The 27,110-nt window shown below is 44.4% G+C and overlaps 1 protein-coding gene and 1 pseudogene across 3 annotated transcripts in view; one reads left to right on the top strand and one right to left on the bottom strand.

Annotated features, from left to right (window-relative positions):
• Nucleotides 1-27,110, top strand: part of AK7 (adenylate kinase 7) — a 79,298-nt gene that overhangs the window by 13,550 nt on the left and 38,638 nt on the right. For all 3 annotated transcript variants that reach the window (XM_017528171.2, XM_017528170.2, XM_017528169.2), the window contains exons 4-6: nucleotides 3,312-3,406; nucleotides 12,521-12,631; nucleotides 25,239-25,319. In XM_017528171.2, coding sequence (XP_017383660.1) covers nucleotides 3,312-3,406; nucleotides 12,521-12,631; nucleotides 25,239-25,319 — 287 coding nt within the window. The remainder of the gene's footprint in view (nucleotides 1-3,311; nucleotides 3,407-12,520; nucleotides 12,632-25,238; nucleotides 25,320-27,110) is intronic.
• On the bottom strand, nucleotides 14,441-17,573 carry LOC108303987 (annotated as a pseudogene).

Below are 27,110 nucleotides of genomic sequence, written 5' to 3'. Positions count from 1 at the left end.
CTGCCCCAGCCTCCTGAGTCGCTGGGATTACAGGCATGCGCCACCATGCCCAGCTAATTTTTTGTATTTTTAGTAGAGACGGGGTTTCACCATGTTGACCAGGAAGATCTTGCTCTTTCACCCACACTGGAGTGCAGTGGCACTGCCCCAGCTCACAGCAATCTCTGAGGCCTCCTAAGTTCAAGTGATTCTCCTGCCTCGGCCTCCCGAGTAGCTGGGATTACAGGCATATGCCACCATGCCTGGCTAATTTTTGTATTTTTAGCTGACATGGGGTTTCCCCGTGTTGGCCAGGCTGGTCTTAAACTCCTGACCTGAAGTGTTCCACCCGCCTTGGCCTCCCAAAATGCTGGGATTACAGGCAGGAGCCACAGCGCCCAGCCAAGCAACCTCATTTAATACATCAAAATGCCTCCGTAGGTGCCTACTGATTGTGCTTTTCCGACTTTAACCACTGACTTCCTGCTGTGACAGATGGGCATCAGCCTTTCTTAGAACTACCCTCTCCCCCTCAAGGGAACATAACCTTTTCTCAAGCTTTGACACTGTATTTCCTTTCATGAGCTTTAAAATGTAGGCTGTTTTACTGCTTCCTCCTAATAAAGAGATTCAAATAATCAAGAAATTTACTTCTCTATTTAGAGGAAAAGTTTTAACTGAATTACTTTGTTTTTGGGATATACAGTGTTTGCGTCTGCAAGAAAGCATAGTCAGAGATCCTTCAGTCTGTCACCAGAGGGTATGGGGTTGGCAAGGGATGAGGACTTTGTCATTTTACCTGATGCACATTCTTAGATTCTGTTTTTCTTGCAATGGATATGTATTCCTTTTTTCCTTTTTTAAAAGGTAGGGTCTCACTCTGTCACCCTGGCCGGAGTGCAGTGGTACAATCATAGCTTACTGCAGCCTCAAACTCCTGGCCTCAAGTAATCCTCCTGCCTCAGCCTCCCAAGTAGCTAGAATTACAGGTGTTTACCTAGCTATTTTTTTTTTTAATTTTTCGTAGAGATGAGGTCTACCAATGTTGACCAGGCTGGTCTCCAACTCCTGGCCTCAAGTGATCCTCAGCCTTCAATGGTGCTGGGATCACAGGCATGAACCATCACACCCAGCTACATATCATTTTTCATAATGTTTTATTAAATTATTTTTAAATGTTTTAGACTTCTCCCACCTTGCCTTTTGCAGATACTATGGAAGGAAGGCAAGATGACCGAAGAAAGAGGAACACATTATTAGAAATGAGAGAAAATATTTGCCTATAGATGAAGGTGTATTCAAAGGGGGACGAGCAAATCATTTTAGATCTATTATAAATATCATAAATAAAAAAGGATAACCCAGTTAGAGGACCACAAAGTGTGCCAAGTATTCACAAAATAGGCCAAACTGAAGCTCAGCAGAGCAGAACGGTTAAAAGAGCAAAATAAATTGAAGAGAGAATTTTTGGTATTAGAATAAAAATAGAAACAAGGCCGGGCGCGGTGGCTCACGCCTGTAATCCCAGCACTTTGGGAGGCCGAGGCGGGTGGATCACGAGGTCAAGAGATCGAGACCATCTTGGTCAACATGGTGAAACCCCNACCTTCTCATGTTGCTGTGATTAGGGAATGATTGTTGCTTCCAAAAGTCTCCTCATTTGCTAATGAATATGGAATGCTTTTCATATATATATAAAACAAATATATGAAAATTATATAGATGAACATTATATATATGCAAATTATGCATAAATGCTTCATTTAAGACTTCTGTTGCTCTTTGATTTTTGAAAAAAAAAAAAAAAAAAAAAAATAGAAACAAAATTGACACTTAAAGTTTGGATTAATACATGATCATAGTGGTGTTCTTAGACTTAATTCTGTAACACTTTCTCATTTTAGGGTAGAAATCCATACATTTATTAGATCCAGGATATCGGCATTTCATTTTTTTGCTTGTTTAGGGAATCACCTCATGATAACTAAAATCATACCATGACAGCTGCATCACTTAGCCTCTCTGACAATTAAATTAGACCTCACTTTGCAGCTTAGATACTTTTCTCTTTTTTTGAGACAGAGTTTCGCTCTTGTTGCTTAGGCTAGAGTGCAATGGTGTGATCTTGGCCCACTGAAACCTCTGCTTCCTGGGTTCAGGCGGTTGTCCTGCCTCAGTCTTCTGAGTAGCTGGGATTACAGGCATGTGCCACCATGCCCGGCTAATTTTGTATTTTTAGTAGCGATGGGGGTTTCTCCATGTTGGTTAGGTTAATCTTGAACTCCTGACCTCAGGTGATCCACCCACCTGGGCCTCCCAAAGAGCTGGGATTACAGATGTGAGTCACCGCGCCTGGCCTATATTTTTCTTGAAAATTATCCATCATGAAGAATATTTTAATGGAATCCCTTAGCCACATACCTTCAAGGAGATTCGATGCTTAAATGTATAGAGAGCCTTTCTGCAAAGCAATAAACCCTTTGGAAATTAAATGCTCATCTTTCTGTTTACCTCTATCCTAAATACAGATCCCTACAAGTTGTTGATAACCAAACATTTCTGCCTTATCAGTGATCTGCACTATAGCCCACAGCCCCAGGGATGGAGTGGGAATGATGGGCTCACCCCAAATTACTTCCTTCCACAGTGGCTTTCACTGAACAGGGCTGCCTTATGGGAACTCCTAAGAGGGCCTTACCTTCTGATGTAGAGCCTCTGCTGTTCCATCCCCAGCCTGCTCCCTTTTCTGGGCAGCTGGCTAGGTGGCATGGTGGAGACAGCACGGGTCTGGCAGCCAGACAGCCTGGATCGGACTCTGTGCCCCATCACTTCCCTCTATGATCCTGGGCAAACTGTGCCTCAGTTTCCACATCTGTAACACAGAATACCTCTCTCATAGTGAGAGGAATTCAACAAAGCCCATGAGTTGTTCTAATTCATGTCAGCTGTGACCCTTACTTTCACCAGCCCTCCCAAAAAGTAGAAGCACATGGTCAGAGGCCAGAAACCAGGAAGGGACCACAATTTTGAACTCAGCTCGGAAAGTATCAGGCAACTGATGAGCATAGCGGACAGAAAGGGCTGCAGTGGAGAGCGCTGATGAGGCGGAAATGCTTGGTTCTGAACAGCCTGTGGGGATCCGTATTTCGGATACAGGTGGTGAGAAAGGAGGGGGATTTGAAGAACAGTGATGGGAACAGGTCAAAGAAGCATCAGAGGTAACAGTGCCCTGGCATTAAATGGCTCCTATTGGTGACTAATAGTGCACGTGATTTAGAAAAAAACAAGTTGTTCCTGGGTCTGAATAACCACTCTGCTTTTTGGCCCCACAGCTCTGAATGAAGAAGTCAGCCACTTTGAAAAGCAGAAGGTATTTATTTTACTGTCCACAGTGTTGACCTGGGCAAAATCCAAATCCCTGGACCCCGTAAGTAGAGTGTTAGCTTTCCTTTAGGTAACATTTTACCCTTAACACCTTGTAATCTGTGTGCAGAGGAAGCTTCCTACAGCGAGTTGTATATTCTCACACTCCTGAATCCTATTCCATAGAAAACACCCAACAGAGTTCATTGCCTCTAAGCACATTCAATTCTAAGGGATTCCATTGTTTTATATGCCTCTAAGAAAGAAAAATATGCTGCTTATGAAACTATAGCAAAGCTTATTTATCACTTATACTTTGTATTTTAATCATATTGAAAGAGCTCTCTTTTAGACTTACTTAGACCCATATTGCTGTCACGTAACGTTCTTGTGCATACATTAAAAAGAAAATATAGGCTGGGCTCAGTGGCTCAGGCATGTAACCCCAGCACTTTGGGAAGCTGAGGCGGGTAGATCACCTGTGGTCAGGAGTTCAAAACCAGCCTGGCCAGCATGGTGAAACCCCGTCTCTACTAAAAATACAAAAATTAGCCGGATGTGGTGCTGGGTGCCTGTAATCCCAGCTACTTGAGAGGCTGAGGCAGGAGAATCGCTTGAAAACCAGAAGGCGGAAGTTGCAGTGGGCCAACATGGCACCACTGCACTCCAGCCTTGGGTGACAGAGTGAGACTCCATCTCTAGATAAATAAATAAATAGAAAATATATGTAAAATACAGTGATTATAGTGTTCCCAAAACTTCCTCATATTCAGACTCTATCTCTGAATCACACCACATTCTTTTTCCGTACAACTCAATATAAAACCTGAATCATGTCATTTGTTTGTAGTACCTTCCTATAAAGTACATGGTTATTATGTTGCAAGAGAACATGAACCACATTCTTCGAACATTGCTTATTCTCTTGACTAACGTCAAATTGGCATTTGCTGCTGTGTTCCCGTGCCTGTGTGCCTACGCACTACCTTTCCATTTCAGTGCTGAGTCACAGTGTATTCTTTCAAAAGGCAATGAAATCAACTCGAGTAGTACCTGAGACAACTTGAAGTGATAACAATGGCAACAGTATGTTCAAAGTCACTGAGTCACCCGTAGCCATGCTGCCAGTGCTTCCTGGCTGACCACAATGATAAGCCATTGATTCCAGATGTGTTCTAATTTCAGAAATGATAATGTGAAAAAGTGCATGTCATGGTCAGTGAATATTATACATAACAAGGAGATATTTAGGGATTCATCACACTTATTGCATCAAATGGTATGTAGTTGTTTAATTGCCTCAGTCCTTGAGGGCAGGGACCATAGGTTTCATGCTCTTTCCTTGTAAAGTTTACTTACCTGCTTTGGATGCCATCACCTCAAGGAGCAGGCCATGGTCATTTTATTCCTGTTACAATCCCTTCCTTCAGAGTGTCCAGCTAAGTGTCCACTATAAAATAATTGTGAATTGATGGACTGGCTGATCACTGTGCTAGCGTCCTGACTGACTGTCCCAACCAAGATAAGCAAAATAATGAAGAAGTCCAATAACAGACTTCAGGAATGGCTGGACCCAGAGGATTCAACAATGTCCTCAATGCTCACCAAATCTCTCTCTTTCTTTTATGGTTTCTTTTCTACTCTGAGTAGACTTCACTCTCTAGTAAGCCTGCCCCACCTTCTGGCTCCCAGCAACTCCCAGGCAGACATCCGACAAGCTTCAATTCCCTTTTCCCACTGTAGATCATGTCCCATCCTAGGACTGGAATGTGTGTTTGGGCAGGTCTTCAGTCATGAGCCTAACCTTGGACTAGTCACTGTGGCCAGGGGCATGACTGGGCAGACCCGGGATCATATACCCACTTAGACAGCCAGGGATGATCAGCCCCCTACACTGCATGGACTGAGAGTGGAGAAGAGAAGGGTCCCCAAAGAAAACATGGGGCAATGGCTCCTGAGTTAGCTCCTGTGTCCTTTTGGCATGCCCTTCTCCTCTCACTGTGGTTATAGTTTGCATTTCCCCAGTGACGAATGATGGTTTTCAAAGTCAGATTTATCAAGATATAATCAATGTACTAGGCCAGGTGTGGTGGTACATGCCTATAATCCCACCACTTTGGGAGGCAGAGATGGGAGGATTGCTTGAGGTCAGGAGTTCAAGACCAGCCTGGGTAACAAAGCAAAACCTCATCTCTACAAAAAATACAAAAATTAACCAGGCACAGTGGCGCACCTGTAGTTTCAGCTACTCAGGAGGCTGAGGTGGGAGGACTGCTTGAGCTGCGGAGGTCGAGGCTGCAGTGAGCTGAGATCATACCATTGCACTCCAGCCTGGGTGACAAAGTGAGACCCTGCCTCAAATAAATACATAAATTTACTGTTTTATAGTCCTGAGTTTCCACAAATGCATACAGTTGTGAAACCACCACAGCAATCAGGATACAGAACACTTTCATCATTTTCAAAACTTCTCTACCTCATGCCACACACAAAGTCAATTCCAGGTGGATTACATAACTAAGATTAAAAGGCAAAACTTTAATCTTTTTTTTTTTTTTTTGAGACAGAGTCTCGCTTTTGTTGCCCAGGCTGGAGTGCAATAGCATGATCTCAGCTCACTGCAACCTCCACCTCCAGGTTTAAGCAATTCTCCTACCTCAGCCACCCAAGTAACTGGGATTACAGGCATGTGCCACCACACCGGCTAATTTTTTGTATTTTTAGTAGAGATGGGGTTTCTCCATGTTGGTCAGGCTGGTCTCGAGCTCCCGACCTCAGATGATCCGCCCACCTCGGCCTCCCAAAGTGCTGGGATTACAGGCATGAACCACCGCACCCAGCCATAAAACTTTAATTTTTAAAGAAAAATTAAGCCTGGCACAGCAGCTCACGCCTGTAATCCCAACACTTTGGGATGCTGAGGTGGGCAGATCACTTGAGATCAGGAGTTTGAGACCAGCCTGGTCAACATGGTGAAACCCTGTCTCTACCAAAAAACACAAAAATTAGCTGAGTATGTGGTACACACCTATAGTCCCAGCTACTCAGGAGGCTGAGGTGGTAGAATTGCTTGAACCTGAGAGGCAGAGGTTGCAGTGAGCAGAGATCGCTGCCACTGCACTCCATCCTGGGTGACAGAGTGAGACCCTGTCTCAAAAACGAAAAAAAGGAAAAATAGTAGAACTGATGGAGGATTCCTCAAAGAAGACCAAATGCTGCTAAATATTTTTTGATTGAGAAATCTACCTGCAGTAGGATTAATGAAGTAATAAATAATATTTGTGTTTGAGATTTACTTCTAAATAATCCAGGAGGATGAGGAAGTTAGTGGGGGTACAGATAGAACAAGACCAATCATGCAAAACAAGTTTATTCCCAACAAGTCTAATTGAAGGGGGCGTGGCAGAAGGAGATGTGGCATCGTTTGAAGTCAGAGTGAGCTGAGTAACACTTGTGCTTGTAAGCAACAGAATCCAGCTTGCTTGCTTGCTTTTTTTGAGATGGAGTCTCACTCTGTCACCCAGGCTGGAGTGCAGTGGTACAATCTTGGCTCACTGCAACCTCTGCCTCCTGGTTCAGGTGATTCTCCTGCCTTAGCCTCATGAGTAGCCAGGATTGCAGGTTCATGCCACCACACCCAGCTGATTTTTGTATTTTTAGTAGAGATGGGGTTTCACCATGTTGGTCAGGCTGGTCTCAAACTCCTGATCGTAATCCACCGACCTCGTGATCCACCCGCCTCGGGCTCCCAAAATGCTGGGATTACAGGTGTGAGCCACCACGCACAGCCGAATCCAGCTTTCTTAATCAGAAAGAGGATATGTTAGAAAGATATAAACAATGTCTTACAAAATCAACGGTCAGAGATGCCACTGGGCATCGAGGGCTGGGAGCCAGGGGGAACTCAGTAAATCCTCCCACACTTTCCTCTCTGCTTTTCTCTGTCTCCTTGTCATCATCACAGGAAGTCTTTTTTGTTTTGTTTTGTTTTTAGAGATGAAGTCTATAAAACAGAGACCTCTAAAGAAGGGTTTCCTCTGCCAGACTTCCTAGGGTTGGCTTTTGAAAGGAGAGTTCTAGCTGGACTCTAAATCGTAATCCCTGTAAGATAGACTTGGGATGGGTAGACGAAAGGTGAGCTGCAAGGACTCCTGGTACTTTCTTTTTTTACATTTTTATTTTTATTTTGAGACGAAGTCTCGCTCTGTCGCCCAGGCTGGAGTGCAATGGCACAATCCCGACTCACTGCAACCTCCGCCTCCCAGGTCCAAGCAATTCTCCTGCCTCAGCCCCCCGAGTAGCTGGGATTACAGGCGCCCGCCACCACACTCAGCTAATTTTTGTATTTTTAGTAGAGACATGGTTTCACCATCTTGGTCAGGCTGGTCTTGAACTCCTGCCCTCAGGTGATCCACCCACCTTGGCCTCCCAAAGTGCTGGGATTACAGGCATGAGCCACCGCGCCTCACCCTGACTCCTGGTACTTTCTTAGCTCCCCCTTGGCCTTGCAGTACTTTTTTTTTTGGACAATCTTGCTGTGTCACTCTGGCCGAAGTGCAGTGGCATGATCTCAGCTCACTGCAGCCTCCGCCTCCCAGGTTCAAGTGATTCTCCTGCCTCAGCCTCCTAAGTAGCTGGGATTACAGGCACATGCCACCACTCCTGGCTAATATTTTGAGTAGAGACGGGGTTTCACCATGTCGTCCAGGCTGGTCTCAAACTCCTACTTCAGGTGATCTGCCCACCTCAGCCTCCCAAAGTGCCAGGATTACAGGTGTGAGCCACCACCCTCAGTCACACAGGAAGTCTTAACAGCCAAGGAAACCAGCTCTAAGTAAAGTAAGGGTCACTAACATAATAGGTTGGAAAAAATCATTGTCAGCTGATGACCTTGAAAGATAAGCTCTGTCACTAAGAAAGATGTCCCAACAGCAGCCTTTCTGAGCACCCCCAATACACAAATTGTATTTTCTAAGAATGTTTTCTGGTAGAAGTAACTCCAGGACTCTGTGGGAGGGAGTTGATACCGTGTCTTGGGCCAGTGAAAATTGGGATAGGCTGGAACCTATTGTTGATGCTTGAGAGCCAAGATCTTTTCAGAGATGTCCTGGGCAGGCCTGAGAGGACAAAGAGGGCCCCCACCAGCCATGCTGTGGGAAGGCGAGCACCAGGAAAGTGATTCTGCCTGCTGGGTGTTTTCCATCTGCCCCTCCAGGGCCACCCTCTGCTCTTCTCCACCCTGCTCTGAATTTGTGGTCTAGATCAGCAAGCAACGTTGTCCTCTGCTCCCAACTGGGTTTGGCCAATGGGACACACTGGTGAGAGAATGGGGGAATTGAGAAGAATGAGATCAGAGCACTTATCCCCCCAGCTCTCTTCTGCAGAGTTCTTTACCTCCTAGAAAGGCAGGAGGATCACTGGAACCCAGGATTTCAAGGCTGCAGTAAGCTATGATCAGGATACTGCACTCCAGCCTAGGCAAGAGAGCGAGGCCCTGTTTCTACAAAAAAGAGAAATTATATTTAATTTCTTATATATTTTTCTCTGTAGATTGTTTTCTTTACCTCCTAGAAAGAAGAAGCCTCTAAATAAGCTTAGTAATTATAACAAGATGGTAGTAAGGCAGGCTGTTTCCAGAAAAGCTGACAGCCATCGATATATAACATAACAATGAAAGGAGAACGGCTGTAATGCCTGCTAAAGGAAAGGTCAGCCGCTCACCCTTTACTGGAAAGGCAAACGATGCAAGCAGTTGGGAGGAACTAACACCCATGTTAAAGGTTTGGGTTCAAAATACACTGTATTTGTTGTTGTAACAAGTGAAATTTAAGGACTAAAGGGAACACAGCCCAGCAACTAGTCGCAAAGGTGCATAATACACAAACAGACCTATGTCCCAACCAGGAATCAAGGAATGACAGCCCAGAACCTGCAGCCCCATCTGGTTGGAATTTATGGGCTATGGAGCCACTGGCCAGAGAGAGACTGATCTTCCTTTTCTATCAGTCACATTCTCAAAATGTCAGGGGAGAGACTGGCCATCAAACCTGTGCTTCTCTCGTGGTTCACCTCATGGAATGTGACCATTTCCCTGGCAGCTGAGGACTAAGGGTGGGGCAAATCCAGAAGAGGGGTGTTGGGCCAGTCACAGGGAGCAGGAGGGGGGGTTCGGTGAGCTGGCCCACCATACCACGTGAGCCGGGGCTGCAGAGGGACCAGGACTCCATTCATCCTGAAGGCAAAGCTGACTGCACTGTTTCCAGACTCGATCTGGCAAGTGAATATCAAGGACACCCCATTAAATATGAATTTCAGATAGATAGTAGATAATTTTTTAGCATGCCCGTACCCCGTGACTAAAAAATTAGTCATTTGTTTATCTGAAATTCAAATTGAGCTGAAATTCAAATTCAGCCTCAGCCTTCAGCTACTTGGACTACTCAGGCGGTCGTGCAGCTGGGGCCTGCCTTTGCGCCTCCAATCCATCCTCCACAGCCCAGCCTCAGCTGTCTTGCTGAAATGTAATTCACAACCATGATATATCAATTAAAAAAAATGTCAAAATATCACATGTACCTCCAGAATTGGTACAAGGGTGACATACGGAGTTAAAAATACATGTACCAATCAAAAGCAAGCCAGGTGGCTAAAAGAAAGAAATACATGTATTGCAATATTATATATTACTTCAAATATGTACATGATGATATATTAAAATATGTATCAAAATATTAAATATAATTCAGATCATGTTGCTGTCCTCCTTTAAAAGCTGAAAACCCAACTGTGTTTAGTAGCTCAAGCCTGTAATTCCAGCACTTTGGGAGGCCAAGGCACGAGGATTGTTTGAGACCAGGAGTTTGAGACCAGTCTGGGCATCACAGTGAGACCCTACCTCTACAACATAAAATTTTTTTAATTAGCCTGGCATGGTGGCAAGCACCTGTAGTCCCAGCTACTCAGGAGCCTGAAGTGGAAAAACAGCTATTCCCAGGAGGTTGAGGCTACAGTGAGCTGTGATTGTGCCACTGCACTCCACCCTGGCCAACAGAGTGAGATCTTATCAAAAAAAAAAAAAAAAAAAAAAAAAAAAGCTTAAAACCCTTCCATTGCCGTTGGAATGAATCTAAACTCAGCATGGCCCAGAAGCCCTGATAATCTCCCTATCACCTACTGCACTCCTACCAATTCCCAGCTGGGCTCCAGTCATTTTCTCAGGAGCAGTCGTGCTCCTACCTCAGTAGGGGTTTACTTTCGTTTTTTGGTTTTGTTTTGTTTTTGTTTGTTTGTTTGTTTAAAAGGATTCTCGCTCCATCACCAGGCTGGAGTGCATTTGCGCAATCTCAGCTCACTGCAACCTCCGCCTCCCAGGTTCAAGCGATTCTCCTGCCTCAGCCTCCTGAGTAGCTGGGATTATAGGCACGTGCCACCAAGCCCAGCTAATTTTTGTATTTTTAGTAGAGACGGGATTTCACCATGTTGGCCAGGCTGGTCTCAACTTCTGGCCTCAAGTGATCCACCCACCTCAGTCTCCCAAAGTCCTGGGATTACAGACATGAGCCACCGCACCTGGCCTCAGTAGAGTTTTTATTGTGTGTTTCTTTGAACTCTTCGATTGTTTCCTTGTAAGTCCTTGGCTCAAATGCCTTGGATTGGTTATTTAACTTAGACCAATGTGTTGTGATTGAAAGGTTCCATATTGAACATCATATTTTTAAAACTCTGCTCCAACAAGGATCTCTGAATTTAGATAGATTTTTGCCAAATCACACTGTTGCATGGCTCTCCATTTTTTCTTTTGATTCCAGTAGGTTCTCATGTAGTTATTTTGGTTGCATCCCTCTATGGGACTTCACAGCGTGGGGGGTTGTGGAGAGACTGAATATGAGGTACGGGTCAGTGAACTGTCAAGAAATATTTTTCATTCCTCATTCCCAGGAGATACTTAATCTTAGCTAACGAAACCAGTTTTTAAAGCCTGAGCTGGCAACCTGCATGTGGAATGTTTTTTTAAACATGTTATTTATTCCAGGGAGGGCCAGTGTGGCAAAGAGAAAAAAGAAAAAACAATTTAGGTTAAAAAAATAAAACTACACGCTGGGACGAAGTGGCTCATACCTGCAATCCTACCGTTTTGCAAGGGCAAGTCGGGAGGATTGCTTAAAGCCAGGACGTGGAGACCAGCCTGGGTAACAATCTGAGGCTCTGTTTCTACAAAAAAGAAAATAAATTAGCTGGGCACAGTGGTGTGTGCCTATAGTCCCAGCTACTAGGGAGGCTAAGGCAGGAGGATCACTGGAACCCAGGATTTCAAGGCTGCAGTAAGCTATGATCAGGACACCGCACTCCAGCCTGGGCAAGAGAGCAAGGCCCTGTTTCTACAAAAAAAAGAAATTATATTTAATATTAATACCTCTATGGAATCTCAGTGGCAACCTGTTACCACCTCTGCAAAAGAAGACTTTTAGTTTTTAATTTTGTTTAGATTAAATTTAAATTATAAAATTTATCTCCTACAGCATTTTTAGGAAGAGTAAATTACTATTCAAGTAAATGGTATGGTTGGGCACAGTGGCTCACGCCTGTAATTCCAGCAGTTTGAGAGGCCAAGGCGGGAGGATCACCTGAGGTCAGGAGTTTGATACCAGCCTGGCCAACATGGCAAAACCCCATCTCTACTAAAAATATAAATAGTAGCCAGGTATGGTGGCAGGCACCTGTAATCCCAGCTGCTCGGGAGGTTGAGGCAGGAGAATCACTTGAACCTGGGAGGTGAAGGTTACAGTGAGCCAAGATCGTACCACTGCACTCCAGCCTGGGTGACAGAGCAAGAGTCCATCTCAAAAATAAATTAAATAAAAAAAAGAAAAGAAAAGAGAAGAAAAGAAAAGAAGAAAAAACAAACAAAAAAATAAATTAAATAAGCAGTATGGCCAGGCTCAGTGGTTCATGACTATAATCCCAGCACTTTGGGAGGCCGAGGCAGGAGGATCGCTTGAGCCCAAGAGTTCAAGACCAGTCTGGGCAACACAGCGAGACCCTGTCTCAAAAATAAGAACATAAAATAAGCAGTAGTTGTAAGCTTTGTTTGAGCTTAAAGGAACACATCTTTAGCCTTAGAAGTCACACATATCTCTAACTCACCAAGTCTGTACCTTTTCATTCTTTCTTATAATAGGAGGATTCTGAGGTTCCATTCACTGAAGAAGATTATCGAAGAAGGAAAGCTCATCCTAATTTTCTGGACCACATAAATGCTGAAAAAATGGTTCTCAAATTTGGAAAAAAGGTAAGTCTGTCATAATGCACCATGGACACCATCTGAAGTATTTGAACATCTCTTTGCTTAGTTTCCCGGGTCTTACACCCACAGATGTCTGAGCGTTAGACTCACCCCAGGACGCCCTGTCCTTAGGGGTCCTGGCCCAGGTTCTGGTCCAGCACACTGGGTTGAATGCCTTCCATCACCACCCAGCCGAGTTTGAGCCCTCACCTGCAAAGGGGTCTGTGTGTCTGAAAAGCTGTCTGGCCCAGAAGAGGCAAATAACCCAGAGTTGGAATGGGGAACAGGGGAACCACATTTTCCCTGTTCCCAAAATCTTTCCCGTTTGTTTCCATTTTTTTTTTTTTTTTTTTTTGAGATGGAGTTTTGCTCTTGCTGCCCAGGCTGGAGTGCAGTAACACAGTCTCGGCTCACTGCAACCTCTGCCTTCTGGGTTCAAGTGATTCTCCTGCCTCAGTCTCCCCAGTAGCTGGGATTTCAGTGGCGAGCCACCATGCCCAGCTAATTTTTTTATTTTTAGTAGAGACAGGGTTTCACCGTGTTGGCCAGGCTCGTCTCGAACTCCTGACTTCAGGTGATCTGCCCACCTTAGCATCCCAAAGTGCTGGGATTACAGGTGTGAATCACTGTGCCCGGCCCCCATTTGTTTCTTAAAACAACTCTGAAAAGTGCCTATTAACTTCATCTTACGAATAAAGAGATGGGAGCTTCCAGAGGTTAAATAATTTGCCCTAGGCTAGGTCACATAACTAGGATTTACTGAGCACTGTCCTGAGCACACCTCGGCCTCGGCCTTGGCCTCGTCTGAGCTACTCCTTATAACAAGACTATTATCTACCCACATTGTTGTCCTCGTCGCATTTCCTGGCGTGGAGCTGAGATTCAGAGCTGTCAGCCACCAAAGCCTGTGGGGTTTGCTTTTTTTACTTTGAAATCCAAAATCCCATCATTCAATAGAATTTATCTTGACACATCCTTGATCATTAAGACATTCCTGTAGCTAAGAAGTTCATGTAAACAATATTAAAAGCTTATTAGCTTTCTGTCCCAGCAAAATTCATCATTTTGATATAGCCATGATAAAATTATTTTATTTATCTTGCCTTTCATCAGAAAAGATGATGGGAATGCCCTGGCAATGAGTAAGTAGTTATTTTTTATTTATTATTTTTCATTCAGGGTTTTTGTTTTATTAGACTGTAAGGAAACAGCAGAATTAACACAAAATTCAGCAATTCCAGATCAGCTTTTCTTACCCCCATGAAGAACAGTCAGCTGAACAGACACAGACGTAGAGATATCGGATAAGCTGACAGCCAGCTCTGCTGCCCATGTAGGGGGTCATGTCCCAACAACAGTAAAGCCGCTCTGCCTTCGCCTTTTTACAGGATTGGTCTTTAAAGGGACCAGCGTGAGATACTGACACCTATTAAGGCATCTGAGAGGCCCATGTTGGGGCTGAGCCTCAATGCCAGCCGCTGGTTGTCTAGCGACAGCGCCACAAAAACATGCTGCGTGCAGCTCTGGTCTCGTGCCACAAAGGCAGAGGCAACCAATCCTTTTGTTTCTTTTTTATTTCTTTTTTAACCTCCCTTAAAGATTCTTCTTTGATGCTTTGCTCTATTACTGTAGACATGGGTCTATTTCTGCCTAATTTTTTCTTCTTTAAATTCTGGGTTGCTATTTTCATATTAACAATTTAATGACCCCATCACAATACCAAAATATCCCCCAAAATGAAGTTCAAATTTGATCAAAACATAAACCAGAGTGAGTGACTAGAATGATAAAGGCCAGGCAGCAGGAAAAGTCACCCTAAGCCACCATCTGACCACTGAAGTCTTGGCTGTCCAAAGAGGAGGGCGGGAAGAGGAGAAATCTATTGTACACCCAGCACTGAACTGGAGAACACGGCTTGGGGCCTCCTGGGCCTCCTGGACGGTCCCGGTCTCCCAGCTGCCCCCTGCTTCCCAGATTGTCCCACTTGGCCCGGTAACACGTGTTGGCCACCGGGGCCCCGGGTGTCCTTTTTACGGAAGGACATCACCTTTAATTTGCCACAGTGGTCTCCGGATTGGTTGCTGAGGATGGGCTCGTCACACTTCAGTGGCATGTGTCCTTGGGAGGCCCGGAGCCCGCATAATCGGAGAGGACTGTGCCACCGCGGACGTCATTGCCTTTCATGTTGACCCCCCAGGAAACGGTGCCATTCCTGCATTTGGGATCTTTCCTGCAGGGAGCATCTGGGCCTGTCAAGACCAAGGTGTAGAGATTCCCTGAATCAAGAGCATCCCACGAAATGCTGGTGGGTCTGTGCTTCACCCGGGTGGGCGTCGGTACTGTACCCTGCTCATCCACCGCCGCCGCGTGTCGGTGACATGCAGGGAGCGCTGCGGCTGCTCGTCCACTTCCTGCAGGCTCCAGGCGGAGCGCGCAGCCAGGAGTGCCACGAGGGGCGGAGTGGGGGTGGGGACAGGCGTGGGGGGCAGTGGCGACACAGGGGCCTCCGCCAGTTGAAAAATTAAGGAGGGCTCACTACTGTGTACTTAGCACAGCTCTCAGTGTTGTACTCATGGTACCTCATGTCATCTTCAAGAGTCTCATATACAATTCCCAAAATTCTGTGAGGCAGGTGCTACTGTCATCCTCATTTAACTTGTGGAAAGCCCCAAACCCTCTGAAAGTGCCATTACATTTTTCCCGTTAGTGGAAGACCGGCACTAAGTGAACTGCAATAATAGTTATAAGATGACACCTAGTGGTCTCAGATGATATTACCATAGGAACTTCTGTCCTGCTGTAAAAAACACTTGACCAATCCAAGCACTGTGAGTGTAAAACATTTGAAGAAACAACAGAAAATGAGGAATTCTAGACCTTTTTCTGTCCGTTAACTTATTACCTTAGCCAAGTTATTAAACTTTTGAGATTAAAATAAGTAAAAGGGCTAGATTTGATGGTTTAAATTTATTCTAGTTCTTTTTTTTTTTTTTTTTTAAACAGGGTTTCACCATGTTGGCCAGGCTGGTTTTGAACTCCTGACCTCAGGTGATCCGCCCGCCTCGGCTTCCCAAAGTGCTGAGATTACAGGCGTGAGCCACCACGCCTGGCCTATTCCAGTTCTAAATTCCGTAAATATATTACTTTATTGGAACCCGTGATTTCTTGATCATTTATGTTTAATTTACAGGTTGAAAATGTATGCTCACGCATATAAAGCTGATTCAAATGAATAACATGAAAAATATGATCATCTTTACATCTTTTATTACAAAACATTAACTTGTCATTTAAATAATAAAACCAAAATTTCATTGTAAAAATCTATTCTTTTTACCCCCAACTTTCTTAATCACTCTTTTCTACACCATTAATAAGATTGATTTGGCCAATTTGGTCATCCCAATGATCCATTTTGATCAGTGATGCTAATGTTTTCATCTGGGAGATAGACCTTTGGAAATATTTAACACATTCATTTAACAAATGTCCAGTTAAATCCGATTATGGACCAGGCACGTGTGATGAGGAGCTGTCCTCACAGCCATCGATAAAGCAGACACAGTCTATGTGCTCTGTGTTGTCAAGTGTTTATCTACTGTTATTACATCCTCAGCCAGCACATTCATATACAAGACTACATACACAAAAGGTGAACTTCTATTCAGTACTTTGAGGCAAAGAGGAGTCCCTAATAATTATATAAGTTGCCAAAATAGTCCTGAATTGCCTGATACCAAACTTACTTTCATATTTTATTTTATTTTATTTTACTTGAGATGGAGTCTCACTCTATCGCCTAGGCTGGAGTGCAGTGGCCTGATCTTGGCTCACTGCAACCTCTGCTGCCTGGGTTCAAGCAATTCTCCTGCCTCAGCCTCCTTGAGTGGCTGGGATTACAGGCCCCTGCCACTATGCCTGGCTAATTTTTGTATTTTTAGTGGAGACAGGGTTTCACCATGTTGGCCAGGCTGGCCTTGAACCTCTGACCTCATGATCCATCCACCTCAGCCTCCAAAAGTGCTGGGATTACAGGCGTGAGCCACCATGCCCGGCTGATTTCATCTTTTAATAAGTCGCACTGATTTTTTTTTTTTTTTTCTGAGATGGAATCTTGCTCTGTTGCCCAGGCTGATATGCAGTGGCATGATCTCGGCTCACTGCAACCTCCACCTCCCAAGTTCAAGTGATTCCCCTGCCTCAGCCTCCCAAGTAGCTGAGATTACAGGTGCACACCTCCAGACTCAGCTAAACTTTGTATTTTTAGTAGAGACAGGGTTTTACCATGTTGGCCAGACTGGTTGTGAACTCCTGACCTCAGGTGAGCCACCTGCCTCAGCCTCCCAAAGTTGTAGGCTTACAGGTGTGAGCTACCGCGCCCGGCCTTGATTATGTAGAATATGTTAAAATACTGTATTTAAAAATAAAAGTATTGGGCTGGGTGTGGTGTCTCACGCCTGTAATTCCAGCACTTTGGGAGGCCAAGGTGGGCAGATCATGAGGTCAAGAGATCAAGACCATCCTGGCCAACATGGTGAAACCCTGTCTCTACTAAAAATACAAAAGTTAGCTGGGCATGGTGGCACATGCCTGTAGTCCCAGCTACTCAGGAGGCTGAGGCAGGAGAATCACTTGAACCCGGGAGGTGGAGGCTGCAGTGAGCTAAGATCGCACCACTGCACTCCAGCCTGGCAACAGAGCGAGACTCCGTCTCAAAAAAATAAAAAATAAAATAAAATAAAATAATTTTGACTTTAATTTGTATTTTGAATAAGTCAGAATTGCCAATCTGTGTAAAAGTCACTTAAGTCAATTCATTAAGTGATCAGTGAGCACTGTGTGTGATCCCTGGGGGAAAACAATCTACCACACCCCAGTGACAATTCATTTAATTTGTTGTAATAGATAATTATCCCACTTGTCTTTGATGTTTATATCTTCTGATCATGACGGATTTTTTTTTTAAACATGTTTGTAGATTTGCTTTACTAATGTTGTATGTGAGTTCTTTCCATTTTTATTCCACTTTAGAAGTGAGATTGGCCTATAATCTTCCTTTCTTATACTGTATTTTTCTAGTTTTAGTATCCTGGCTCTGCTGTCATCATACAATTCATTGGGAGCAGTATTTTCTTTTTTTTTTTGAGAAGGAGTCTCACTCTGTTGTCTAGGCTGGAGTGCAACCTCCACCTCCTGGTTCAAGCAATTCTCCTGCCTCAGCCTCCTGAGTAGCTGGGATTACAGACATGCAGCACCACACCCAGCTCATTTTTTTTGTATTTTTTTAAATAGAGATGGAGTTTCACCGTGTTGGCCAGGCTGATCTCAAACTCCTGACCTCAGGTGATTCGTCCACCTCAACCTCCCAAAGTGCTGGGCTTATAAGCATGAGCCTACTGCACCCAGTCTGGGAGCAGTATTTTCTGTTCTCCGGAACTTGTGTGAAATTGGGCTTATCCTTTTCCTTTGGGGGTTTTGTTTTTGTTTTGAGATGGAGTCTCACTCTGTCACCCAGGCTGGAGTGCAGTGGCATGATCCCGGCAGCTCACTGCAACCTCCACCTCTCAGGTTCAAGTGATTCTCCTGCCTCAGCCTCTCAAGTAGCTGGGACTACAGGAAGCCACCACCGCACATGGCTAATTTTTGTACTTTTAGTAGAGACGAGCTTTCACCATCTTGACCAGAATGGTCTTGAACTCCTGACCGCAGGTGATCCACCTGCCTCAGCCTCCCAAAGTGCTGAGATTACAAGCGTGAGCCACCATCCCTGGCCATAGTTTTTGTCTTGAAAACTATTTTGTCTGATATAAGTATAGCAACTCCTGTTCTTTTTTGGTTTCCATTGGCATGGAATACCTTTTCCATCCATTTATTTTCAGTCTATGTGTGTCTTTACAGGTAAAGCGTGTTTCTTGTAGACAGCAGATCAATGGGTCTTGTTTTTTTTTGTTTTTTTTTTTTAATCAATTCAGCCAGTCTATGTCTTTTGATTAGAGAATTTAGTCCACTTACATTCAATGTTATTATTGGTAAGTAAGGACTTATTCCTGCCATTTTGTTATTTGTTTTCTGATTGTTTTATTGTCTTATCTTCCTTCTTTCTTTCCTTCCTATCTTGCTCTAGGGATGGTGATTTTCTCTGGTGATATGATTTAGTTCTTGACTTTTTATTTTTTGTGTATCCATTGTAGGTTTTTTAGTTTGAGGTTACGATGAGGTTTGCAAATACTATCTTATAACCCATTGTTTTAGCCTGATAACAACTTAACCCAATTTGCATAAAGAAACAAGCAGAAAGAAAACTAATAAAACTCTATGCCTTTCTTCCATCCCCCAATGTTTTAACTTTTTGATGTTTCTATTTATATCTTATTGTACCGTATCATAAAAAGTTGTTGTAGTCATTATTTTTGATTGGTTCATTGTTTATAGTCTTCCTTCTTAGGATAAGATAGTTTACACACCATAGTTAAAGTGTTTAATATTTTGTGTTTTTCTGTGTACTTCCTATTACCAGTGCGTTTTATATTATTTATTGTTGATTATTTATTGTTCATTAATGTCTTTTTCTTTCTGACTGAAGTACTCCCTTTAGTGTTTCTTATAGGACAGGTCTGGTATTGATGAAATTTTTCAGCTTTGTTTGTCTGGGAAAGTATTTCTTCTCCCTGCTTGAAGGAGATTTTCACCAGATAAGCTATTCTAGGGGAAAAGTTTTTTTTCCTTCAGCACTTTTCAATATATCATGCCACTCTCCCCTGGACTGTAAGGTTTTTCACTGAAAAATCTGCTGCTAGATGTATTAGCGCTCCATTATGTGTTATTTGTGTTTTTCTCTTGCTGGTTTTTGGATCCTTTTTTGTATTCTTTATCTTGGCAAGTTTGATTATTATGTGCCTATAGGTTGTCTCATGTATTAGTCCGTTCTTGCACTCCCATAAAGAACTACCTGAGACTGGGTAATTTATAAGGAAAAGACGTTTAGGCCGGGTGCGGTGGCTTACCCCTGTAATCTCAGCACTTTGGGAGGCCAAGGTAGGCAGATCACCTGAGGTTGGAAGTTCGAGACCAGCCTGACCAACATGGAGAAGCCCCATCTCTACTAAAAATACAAAATTTGCCAGGTATGGTGGCACATGCCCGTAATCCCAGCTAGTTGGGAGGCAGAGGCAAAAGAATTGCTTGAACCCAGGAGGCAGAGGTTCTGGTGAGCTAAGATCACACCCTTGTGCTGCAGTCTCAGCAACAAAAGAAAACCTCTGTCTCAAAAAAAAAAAAAAAATTGGTTTAATTGACTCACAGTTCCATGGGCTTTGCAGGAAGCATGGCAGGGGAGGCCTTGGGAAAACAATCATAGCAGAAGACAAAGGGGAAGCAGACACATCATACATGGCCTGAGAAGGAGGAAGAGAGAGTGAAGGGGCAGCTCCTACACACATTTTTTTTTGAGACGGGGTCTCACCATGTTGGCCAGGATGGTTTCAAATCCCTGACATCAGGTGATCCACCCCCTCAACCTCCCAAAGTGCTGGGATTACAGGCAGGAGCCACCATGCCTAGCTAATTGTCACTGCTACACATTTTTATAAGCAACCGGATCTCATGAGAACTCACTTACTATTACAAGAATAGCAAGGGGTAAATCCGGCCCCATGAACCAATCACCTCCCACAAGGCCCCTCTTCCAATACTGGGGATTACAATTCGACATGAGATGTGGGCAGGAACACAGACCCCATATCATGTTGTTCAGTCAGATCTGCTTAGTGTTCTGTAAACTTCTTGTACTTGGATATTGATATCTTTCTCTAGATTTGAGAAGTTCTCTGCTATTATCCCTTTGAATAAACTGTCTACACCTATCTCTTACTCAACTTCCTCTTAAAGGCCAATAACTCTCAGAGGTGCCCTTTTCAGGCAATTTTCTACATCTTGTAGACATATTTCATTGTTTTTCCTTTCTTTTGTCTCCTCTGACTATATTTTTTAATAGGGAATTTTCAAGCTCACTCTTTCTTCTTTGATCAATTTTGCTATTAAAGGACTCTGATTCATCCTTCAATATGGCAATTGCATTTTTCAGCTCTGGAGTTTCTGCTTGAGTTTTTAAAATTATTTCAATCTCTTTGTTAAATTCATCTGATGGGGCCTGTAATCCCAGCACTTTGGGAGGCTGAGGCAGGCAGATCACAAGGTCAGGAGTTTGAGACCAGCCTAACCAACATGGTTAAACCCCCTCTCTGCTAAAAAATACAAAAATTAACCAAGCATGGTGGCATATGCCTGTAATCCCAGCTACTTGGGAGGCTGAGGCAGGAGAATTGCTTGAACCCAGGCAGCGGAGGCTGCAGTGAGCTGAGATCGTGCCACTGCACTCCAGCCTGGGCGACAGAGCAGACTGCGTCTCAAAATAATAATAATAAAATAAATTCATCTGATGGAATTCTGAATTGTTTCTCTGTGTTATCTTGATTTTCTTTGAGTTTCCTCAACGCAGCTGTTTTGAATTCTCTGTCTGAAAGGTCACATGTCTCTGTTTTGCCAGGATTGGTCCCCAGTGCCTTATTTAGTTCATTTGGTGAGGTCATGCTTTCCTGGATGGTACTGATGCTATCAGATGTTCTTCAGTGTCTGGGTATTGAAGAGTTAGGTATTTATTGTAGTCTTTACTGTCTGGGCTTGTTTGTACCTGTCCCTCTTGGGAAGCCATTCCAGATACTTGAAAGGACTTGGGTACTATGATCTGTGTTGTATCTGCTTTAGGGGACACCCCAAGCCAGTAATGCTGTGGTTTCTGCAGACTCATAGAGGTATCCCCTTGATAGTCTTAGACTATACCTGGAAGAATTCTCTGGATCACCAGGCAGATTCTTGTTCTCTTCCCTTACATTCTCCCAAACATACCGAGTCTGTCTCTCGCTCTCTCTCTCTCTCTCTCTCTCTCCGTTCTAAGCCACCTGAAGCTGGGGGGTAGAATGATACAGGCACCCCTGTAGTCACAACTACTATGACTATATTAGGTCAGACCTGAAGCCAGCACAGCACTCAGTGTCACCCAAGGCCTGCTGTAACCGCTCCCTGGTTACTGTCTGTGTTCACTCAGGGCTCCGGGGTTCTACAATCAGCAGGTGGCATAACCACCCTGGCCTGTGTCCTTCCCTTCAGGGTGGCAAGGTCCCCCAGGCCCCAGGTGGGTCCAGAAGTGCCTTCTAGGGGTCAGGGACAAGAGTGATAAACCTTAGAAGTCTCCCTGGTGTTCTATTGTATTGCGGCTGAGCTAGCACTGAAACCACAAGACAAGTCCTTCCCAGTCTTCCCTCTTCTTTCCAAAGGCAGAGAAGCCTCACCCAGTAGCTACCCCAGGCCACAAGGAGTACTGCTAGACTAGCGCTGATATTCCCTTAGGGACCCAGGTCTCTTTAAGTCAGCCGGTCTTGGCTGCTGTCTGGCCTGGGACTCACCCTTCAGGGAAGTGGGCTCCTCTCTGGCCCAGGGCAGGTCCAGAAATGCCATTCAAGAGTCAGGTCATGGTAGGAACCCCAAGAGCCCACTTGGTGCTCTACCCCACTTTGGCCATGCTGGCACCTAAGGCACGAGACAAAGTCCCCTTTACTGTTCCCTCTGCTTTTCTCAAGCAGAAGGAGCTTTGTCCCATCGTCAGCACAGCTGGGTAAATGCTGAATCTCACCTGAAGCCAGCAAGGCTCATCCAAGGCCCTCAACATAGTACGTGGGTATCACTGCTGGTTATTCAGGGCCCAAGAGCTCTTCAGTGAGCAGGTGATGAATGCAGCCAGGACTAGGTCCTTTCCTTCGAGGCAATAGGTTCCCTTCTGGCCCAGGGTGTGTCTAGAAATGTCACCTGGGAGCTAGGCCTAGAATGAGGCCTCACTGCTCAGCAGTGCCCTTTCCTGCTGTGACTGAGCTGGTGTCCTAGATGCAAGACAAAGTCCTCCCCACTCTGTCCACTCTGCTCCTCAAGCAGAAGGAAGGGGTCTCTTGGAGGCATGAGCTGTGCAGCCTGGGGTTAGAAGCGAGTTGGTGCTAGCTCTCCCTTGGCTGCCCCAGCTGGTGTCTCGGTATGTTGCGTGCCCTCCGCAGTCCACTGTCTCTGGGCCTCTCTCAGCACTGGAACTCGCCTAAGACTTGCAGTCCTTAGGGCCTGGATTGTCTTTCAAGTTTGCTTGGAGGCACTTCAGCTCCGACTGCTGGTACCAGAGACCCCGCTCTGACAGGGCTAGTTTAAATGCTCCCTCCTTGGGCCAGGCTGGCCTCTGCTATGCTTGGCCTGGGTTTCCTTCCTGCTCTAACAGGACAGCGCTGAGTTCAGTACCTCTCGGTTGCTCTGTTCTCCCTCCTGCAGCGCTCAGAAATGCTCTCTTGTTCATGGGGGCAGGTGGCTTTGGCAATTCCGAACTGTTTTTTCTGGTTCTTGAGTGCCTCTTCCAGCGGTAAGAAGTTAAAATAGGTACTATGGGGGCTCACCTGATTCTTGGGTCTTATGAAGCTGTTTCTTCTGTGTAGAGACTTCTTCTTGTCTTTTCGGGGGAGATTTCCGTCCCGCCATCTTGCTCTGTCTCTGGACTTAGCCTTGGACTGTTCGGTAGACTTTGGTTGAAAACTGTCTTGGACTGTGGGAAGGCAGTTAGCAGGAGTCTGGGGGCAAAAAATGAACCCTTTAAGCTAAATCTTCAAATTAATTGGCATGAAGTTGTCCGTAAGTCTCTCATAATTTTTAAAATCTCTGTTGTACCTGTGGTTATGTCCCCCTTTTTAAGCCTAATGTTTGTGACCTTCCCACAAGAACCTGAATAACATTCTTCCTAAAATGGTTGGGCACAGTGGCTCACACCTGCAATCCCAGTACTTTGGCTGAGCGAGAAGATCACTTGAGGTCAGGAGTTCAAGACCAGCCTGGCCAACATGGCGAAATCCTGTCTCTACTAAAAGTACAAAAATTAGATGGGTATGGTGGTTCTAGCCTGTAATCTCAGCTACTTGGGAGGATGAGGCAGGAGAATTGCTTGAACCCAGGAGGCCAAGGTTCCAGTGAGCCTAGATCATGTTACTGCACTCCAGCCTGGGCAACGGGAGTAAAACTCTGTCTCAAACAAACAAGCAAACAAAAAACCTCCTGGTTGGCCTGAAGAAGCTCAAGCAAGTTTTCTGATTGGTGGGTTTGGGAAGGGCCTGGCCATGTGAGCTTGGCCCCTTCCTCCTTCCCTTCTCTCTGGGAATGGCAGCTACTGTGTATTTCACCTTCTTCATACCCTGAGACTCACAGCAGCAGGCCGCCATATGAAGAAGTCCCTAGTTGTCCAGTGTTGGTTGCCTGGGACTGGTTGGAAAAGTTCATCTTATTCTTTTTCTGTGTAGAGAATAATCTGGTTCAATATGATTCGGGGTTAGGAAGCTCATTGTCATGGCTCACCTAACGCATGTCCTTCAGTAGAACTCCTATCAGTAATAAAGACGGTATTTTGAGCTTATCTGGCTGAATGCTGAGGCAGAGAGTAGAGTCTGAGAAGAGAAGTGGGGGGTAGGGGGAGGGAGGGATAATTCATGAGTACAAAACGGTTAGAAAAAATGAATGAGACCTACTATTTGATATCACAACAGGGTGACCATAGTCAGTAATAACTGAACTGTAGGTTTTAAAATAAAGAGTGTAATTGGAGTGTTTGTAACTCAATGGATAAATGTTTGAAGGGATGGATACCCCATTCTCCATGATGTGCTTATTTCACACTGCGTGCCTATATCAAAACATCTCATGCAGCTCATACATATGTATGCCTACTATGTACCCACAAAAATTAAAAATAAATAAATATTGAGGCCAGTTCCTTCACTGCCTAAACTGCTCATCCAGGGTGAAGTGGACAATCCGTGTGCATTTCCGTCCTGTGTTAAGGCCCATTACCAGCTCCCTGGTTTCATTTGTTATGTCTCCCTTCCTACTAGATCATTAAAGATCCTCATGGAAAGACCTGTTTTTCTATCTTCTTTTCCCACTCAGTGCCCAGCATAGACTTACAGATATTAGGGTTTCACAAAAACTCTGGCTTTAATTTAATTAGGAGACCCTGTTATATTTTAATAGTGAGGCCAGGCACCGTGGCTCAGACCTGTAAGACTAGCATCTTGGGAGCTCAAGGCAAGCAGATTGCCTGAGCTCAGGGGTTCAAGACCAGCCTGGGCAACATAGTGAGACCCTGTCTCTACTACAATACAGAAAATTAGCAGAGCGTGATGGTGTATGTCTGTAGTCCCAGCTACTCGGGAGGCTGAGGCAGGAGAATTGCTTGAACCCGGGAGGTGGAGGTTGCAGTGAGCCGAGATCGCGCCAGTGCACTCCAGCATAGGCAACAGAATGAGACTCTGTCTCCAAAAAACAAACAAAAAAAATTAATAGTGGTCAGAAGTGTTCCTGAATAGTGTGGGGGTAGTGTTTCCCCCTTTAGGAGATACGGTTTCTATCCCAAACAGTACCTCAGTTACCTGCCAGAGTTGACGGAAGCTCTGAAAGTGTCCGTTTTAACTACTAAAATAATCTGGTTCAATATGATTAATAATGTTACATTCACCTTTTTTTCCTGTATTTTATCTAATAGTCCAGAAAATTTTCAACTTACGTAGTTGCTGCTGGACTCCAGTATGGAGCGGAAGGAGGCATCTTACACACATTTTTTAAGGTATAGCTTTTCAATGAAGTCTTTAAAGTGTCTTACGACAAAGATATACAATTTGAAGGTGTTTTTGATTGCTTTGGATGTGTTTAGTTCAGGAGAATAGCAGAAAATGAAGGAAAGTATGGATGTGACCACAAAGACCTAATTCTCTTTCCCATTATTAACTTGTATTCACATTCTCAGAGTAATAAAGATGAATCTCCTTTCATTCATGAAACAAATATTGGTCTAGTGCCCACCAGGTGTTAGAAACTGTTGTAGGTACTTGGGATACAGTAAAATAATAAAGTCCCTCCTCTTGTGAAGCTTAATTCTGGCAGGGTGGAGAGATAGATAGGTAATAAACAAGCCAGTAAATATTGAGTACTTCCGGTGTTGAAACAGGCTATGGAAAACGACAAAGCAGAGAAAGACATAGAGAGCTGGGAAGTAAGGTTGTGGGGGGTCAGGAAAGTTATATTTTATACAGGAAGGTAGAGGAAGGTCTTTCCAACAATGTGACATTTGAGTAGGAAGGGAAAAGCCATCAGGGAGCTGGCTAATCAGCTTTCTGGAGAAAGGCGTCCCAGGCAGTGGGAACTGTAAGTGCAAAGAAGTAAGGCAGAAATGTGCAGCTGCATTTGTAGACCAACCTAGATCCATCTAGCTGAAGTATGGGAAAATGTGGTCATGAGATCAAAGCAGTAATGAGAGAGTTAGACCAAGCCCAGCCTCATAGCCCCTCCTGAAGCTCTGGCTTTCTTTCTGAATAAGATGGGCAACCGTTAGACTGTTTGAGCACAGAAGCGATATAATCCATGTGAAGTCACAAAAGGACAGCTTTCTCCTTCTGCTGTGCTGAGGATGTACTATTTGGGGCAAGGGCAGGAGCCGGAAGCAAGGAAACCAGTGAGGAGGGTAGTGCCTAAGACCCGGGTGAGAATGGCGGGGATACTGGAAACTGTTCAGATTTCTAACATATTTTGAAGATAAAGTCAATGGGATTTGTTCAAAGCTTGGCTGTAAGGATGACAGACACAAAGGATAACTTTAAGGATTTTGGTCTAAGCAACTGGAAGTATGGTACTGCCGTTTATTGCGATAAGGAAGACAGGGAATGGTGCTGGCTGGGGTAGAATGCAGTGGAAAGCACAGGAAGTTTGAGATAATTAATATCCACGTATAGATTCTGGGTGGGCTATTGGACGTAAAGAGTTTCGTGATCCTGGGGGAGGTCAGGTCTGGAGATATAATCATGGGACCTGACAGTATATAGTGGATACTTAAATCCTTGGGACGGGATGACATCAACTAGTGAATGAATATGGAGAAGACAATGGGGCCTGAGGACTGAGCCTGGGCACCCTTCAATGTTGGAGGTTATAGGGAAACGGGAGGAAATTAGGAAAGGAGGTTGAGAAGGGGAGGCAGGAGGCAGGAGAGGAAATAAGAGGGGAGTAAATAATTATGAAAAAAAGTTTCTAAAAAGAAAGAATGATGAACTCTGTAAGATACTGCAGACAATCAAGTAAGGTGAAACCTGCAAATTGACCACTGAATGTTTTGGCACTGAGTAGGACGAAAGTCTAATAGAAGTAGGTTCAAGAGGGAGCCGGTGGAGTGGAATCGAAGACAATGAGAATAGAGAAATATTTCAAGGAATTTTCCTGTAAAAGGAGGAGGTCCAGAGAAAGAAGGCAGGAGTTAAAGGAAAAAGTGTGGTCAAGAGAGGTTGGCTGAACTGATTTTTTATTTTCATTTTATTTATTTATTCATTTACTTATTTTCTTTTTTCTTTTTTTTTTTTTTTTTTTT

This window comes from Cebus imitator, unplaced genomic scaffold, assembly GCF_001604975.1.
Source record: "Cebus imitator isolate Cc_AM_T3 unplaced genomic scaffold, Cebus_imitator-1.0 Scaffold52, whole genome shotgun sequence".
Lineage (NCBI taxonomy): Eukaryota > Metazoa > Chordata > Mammalia > Primates > Cebidae > Cebus > Cebus imitator.
Note: the sequence above shows the minus strand (reverse complement) of the source record. Positions and strands in the feature narration are given on the sequence as shown.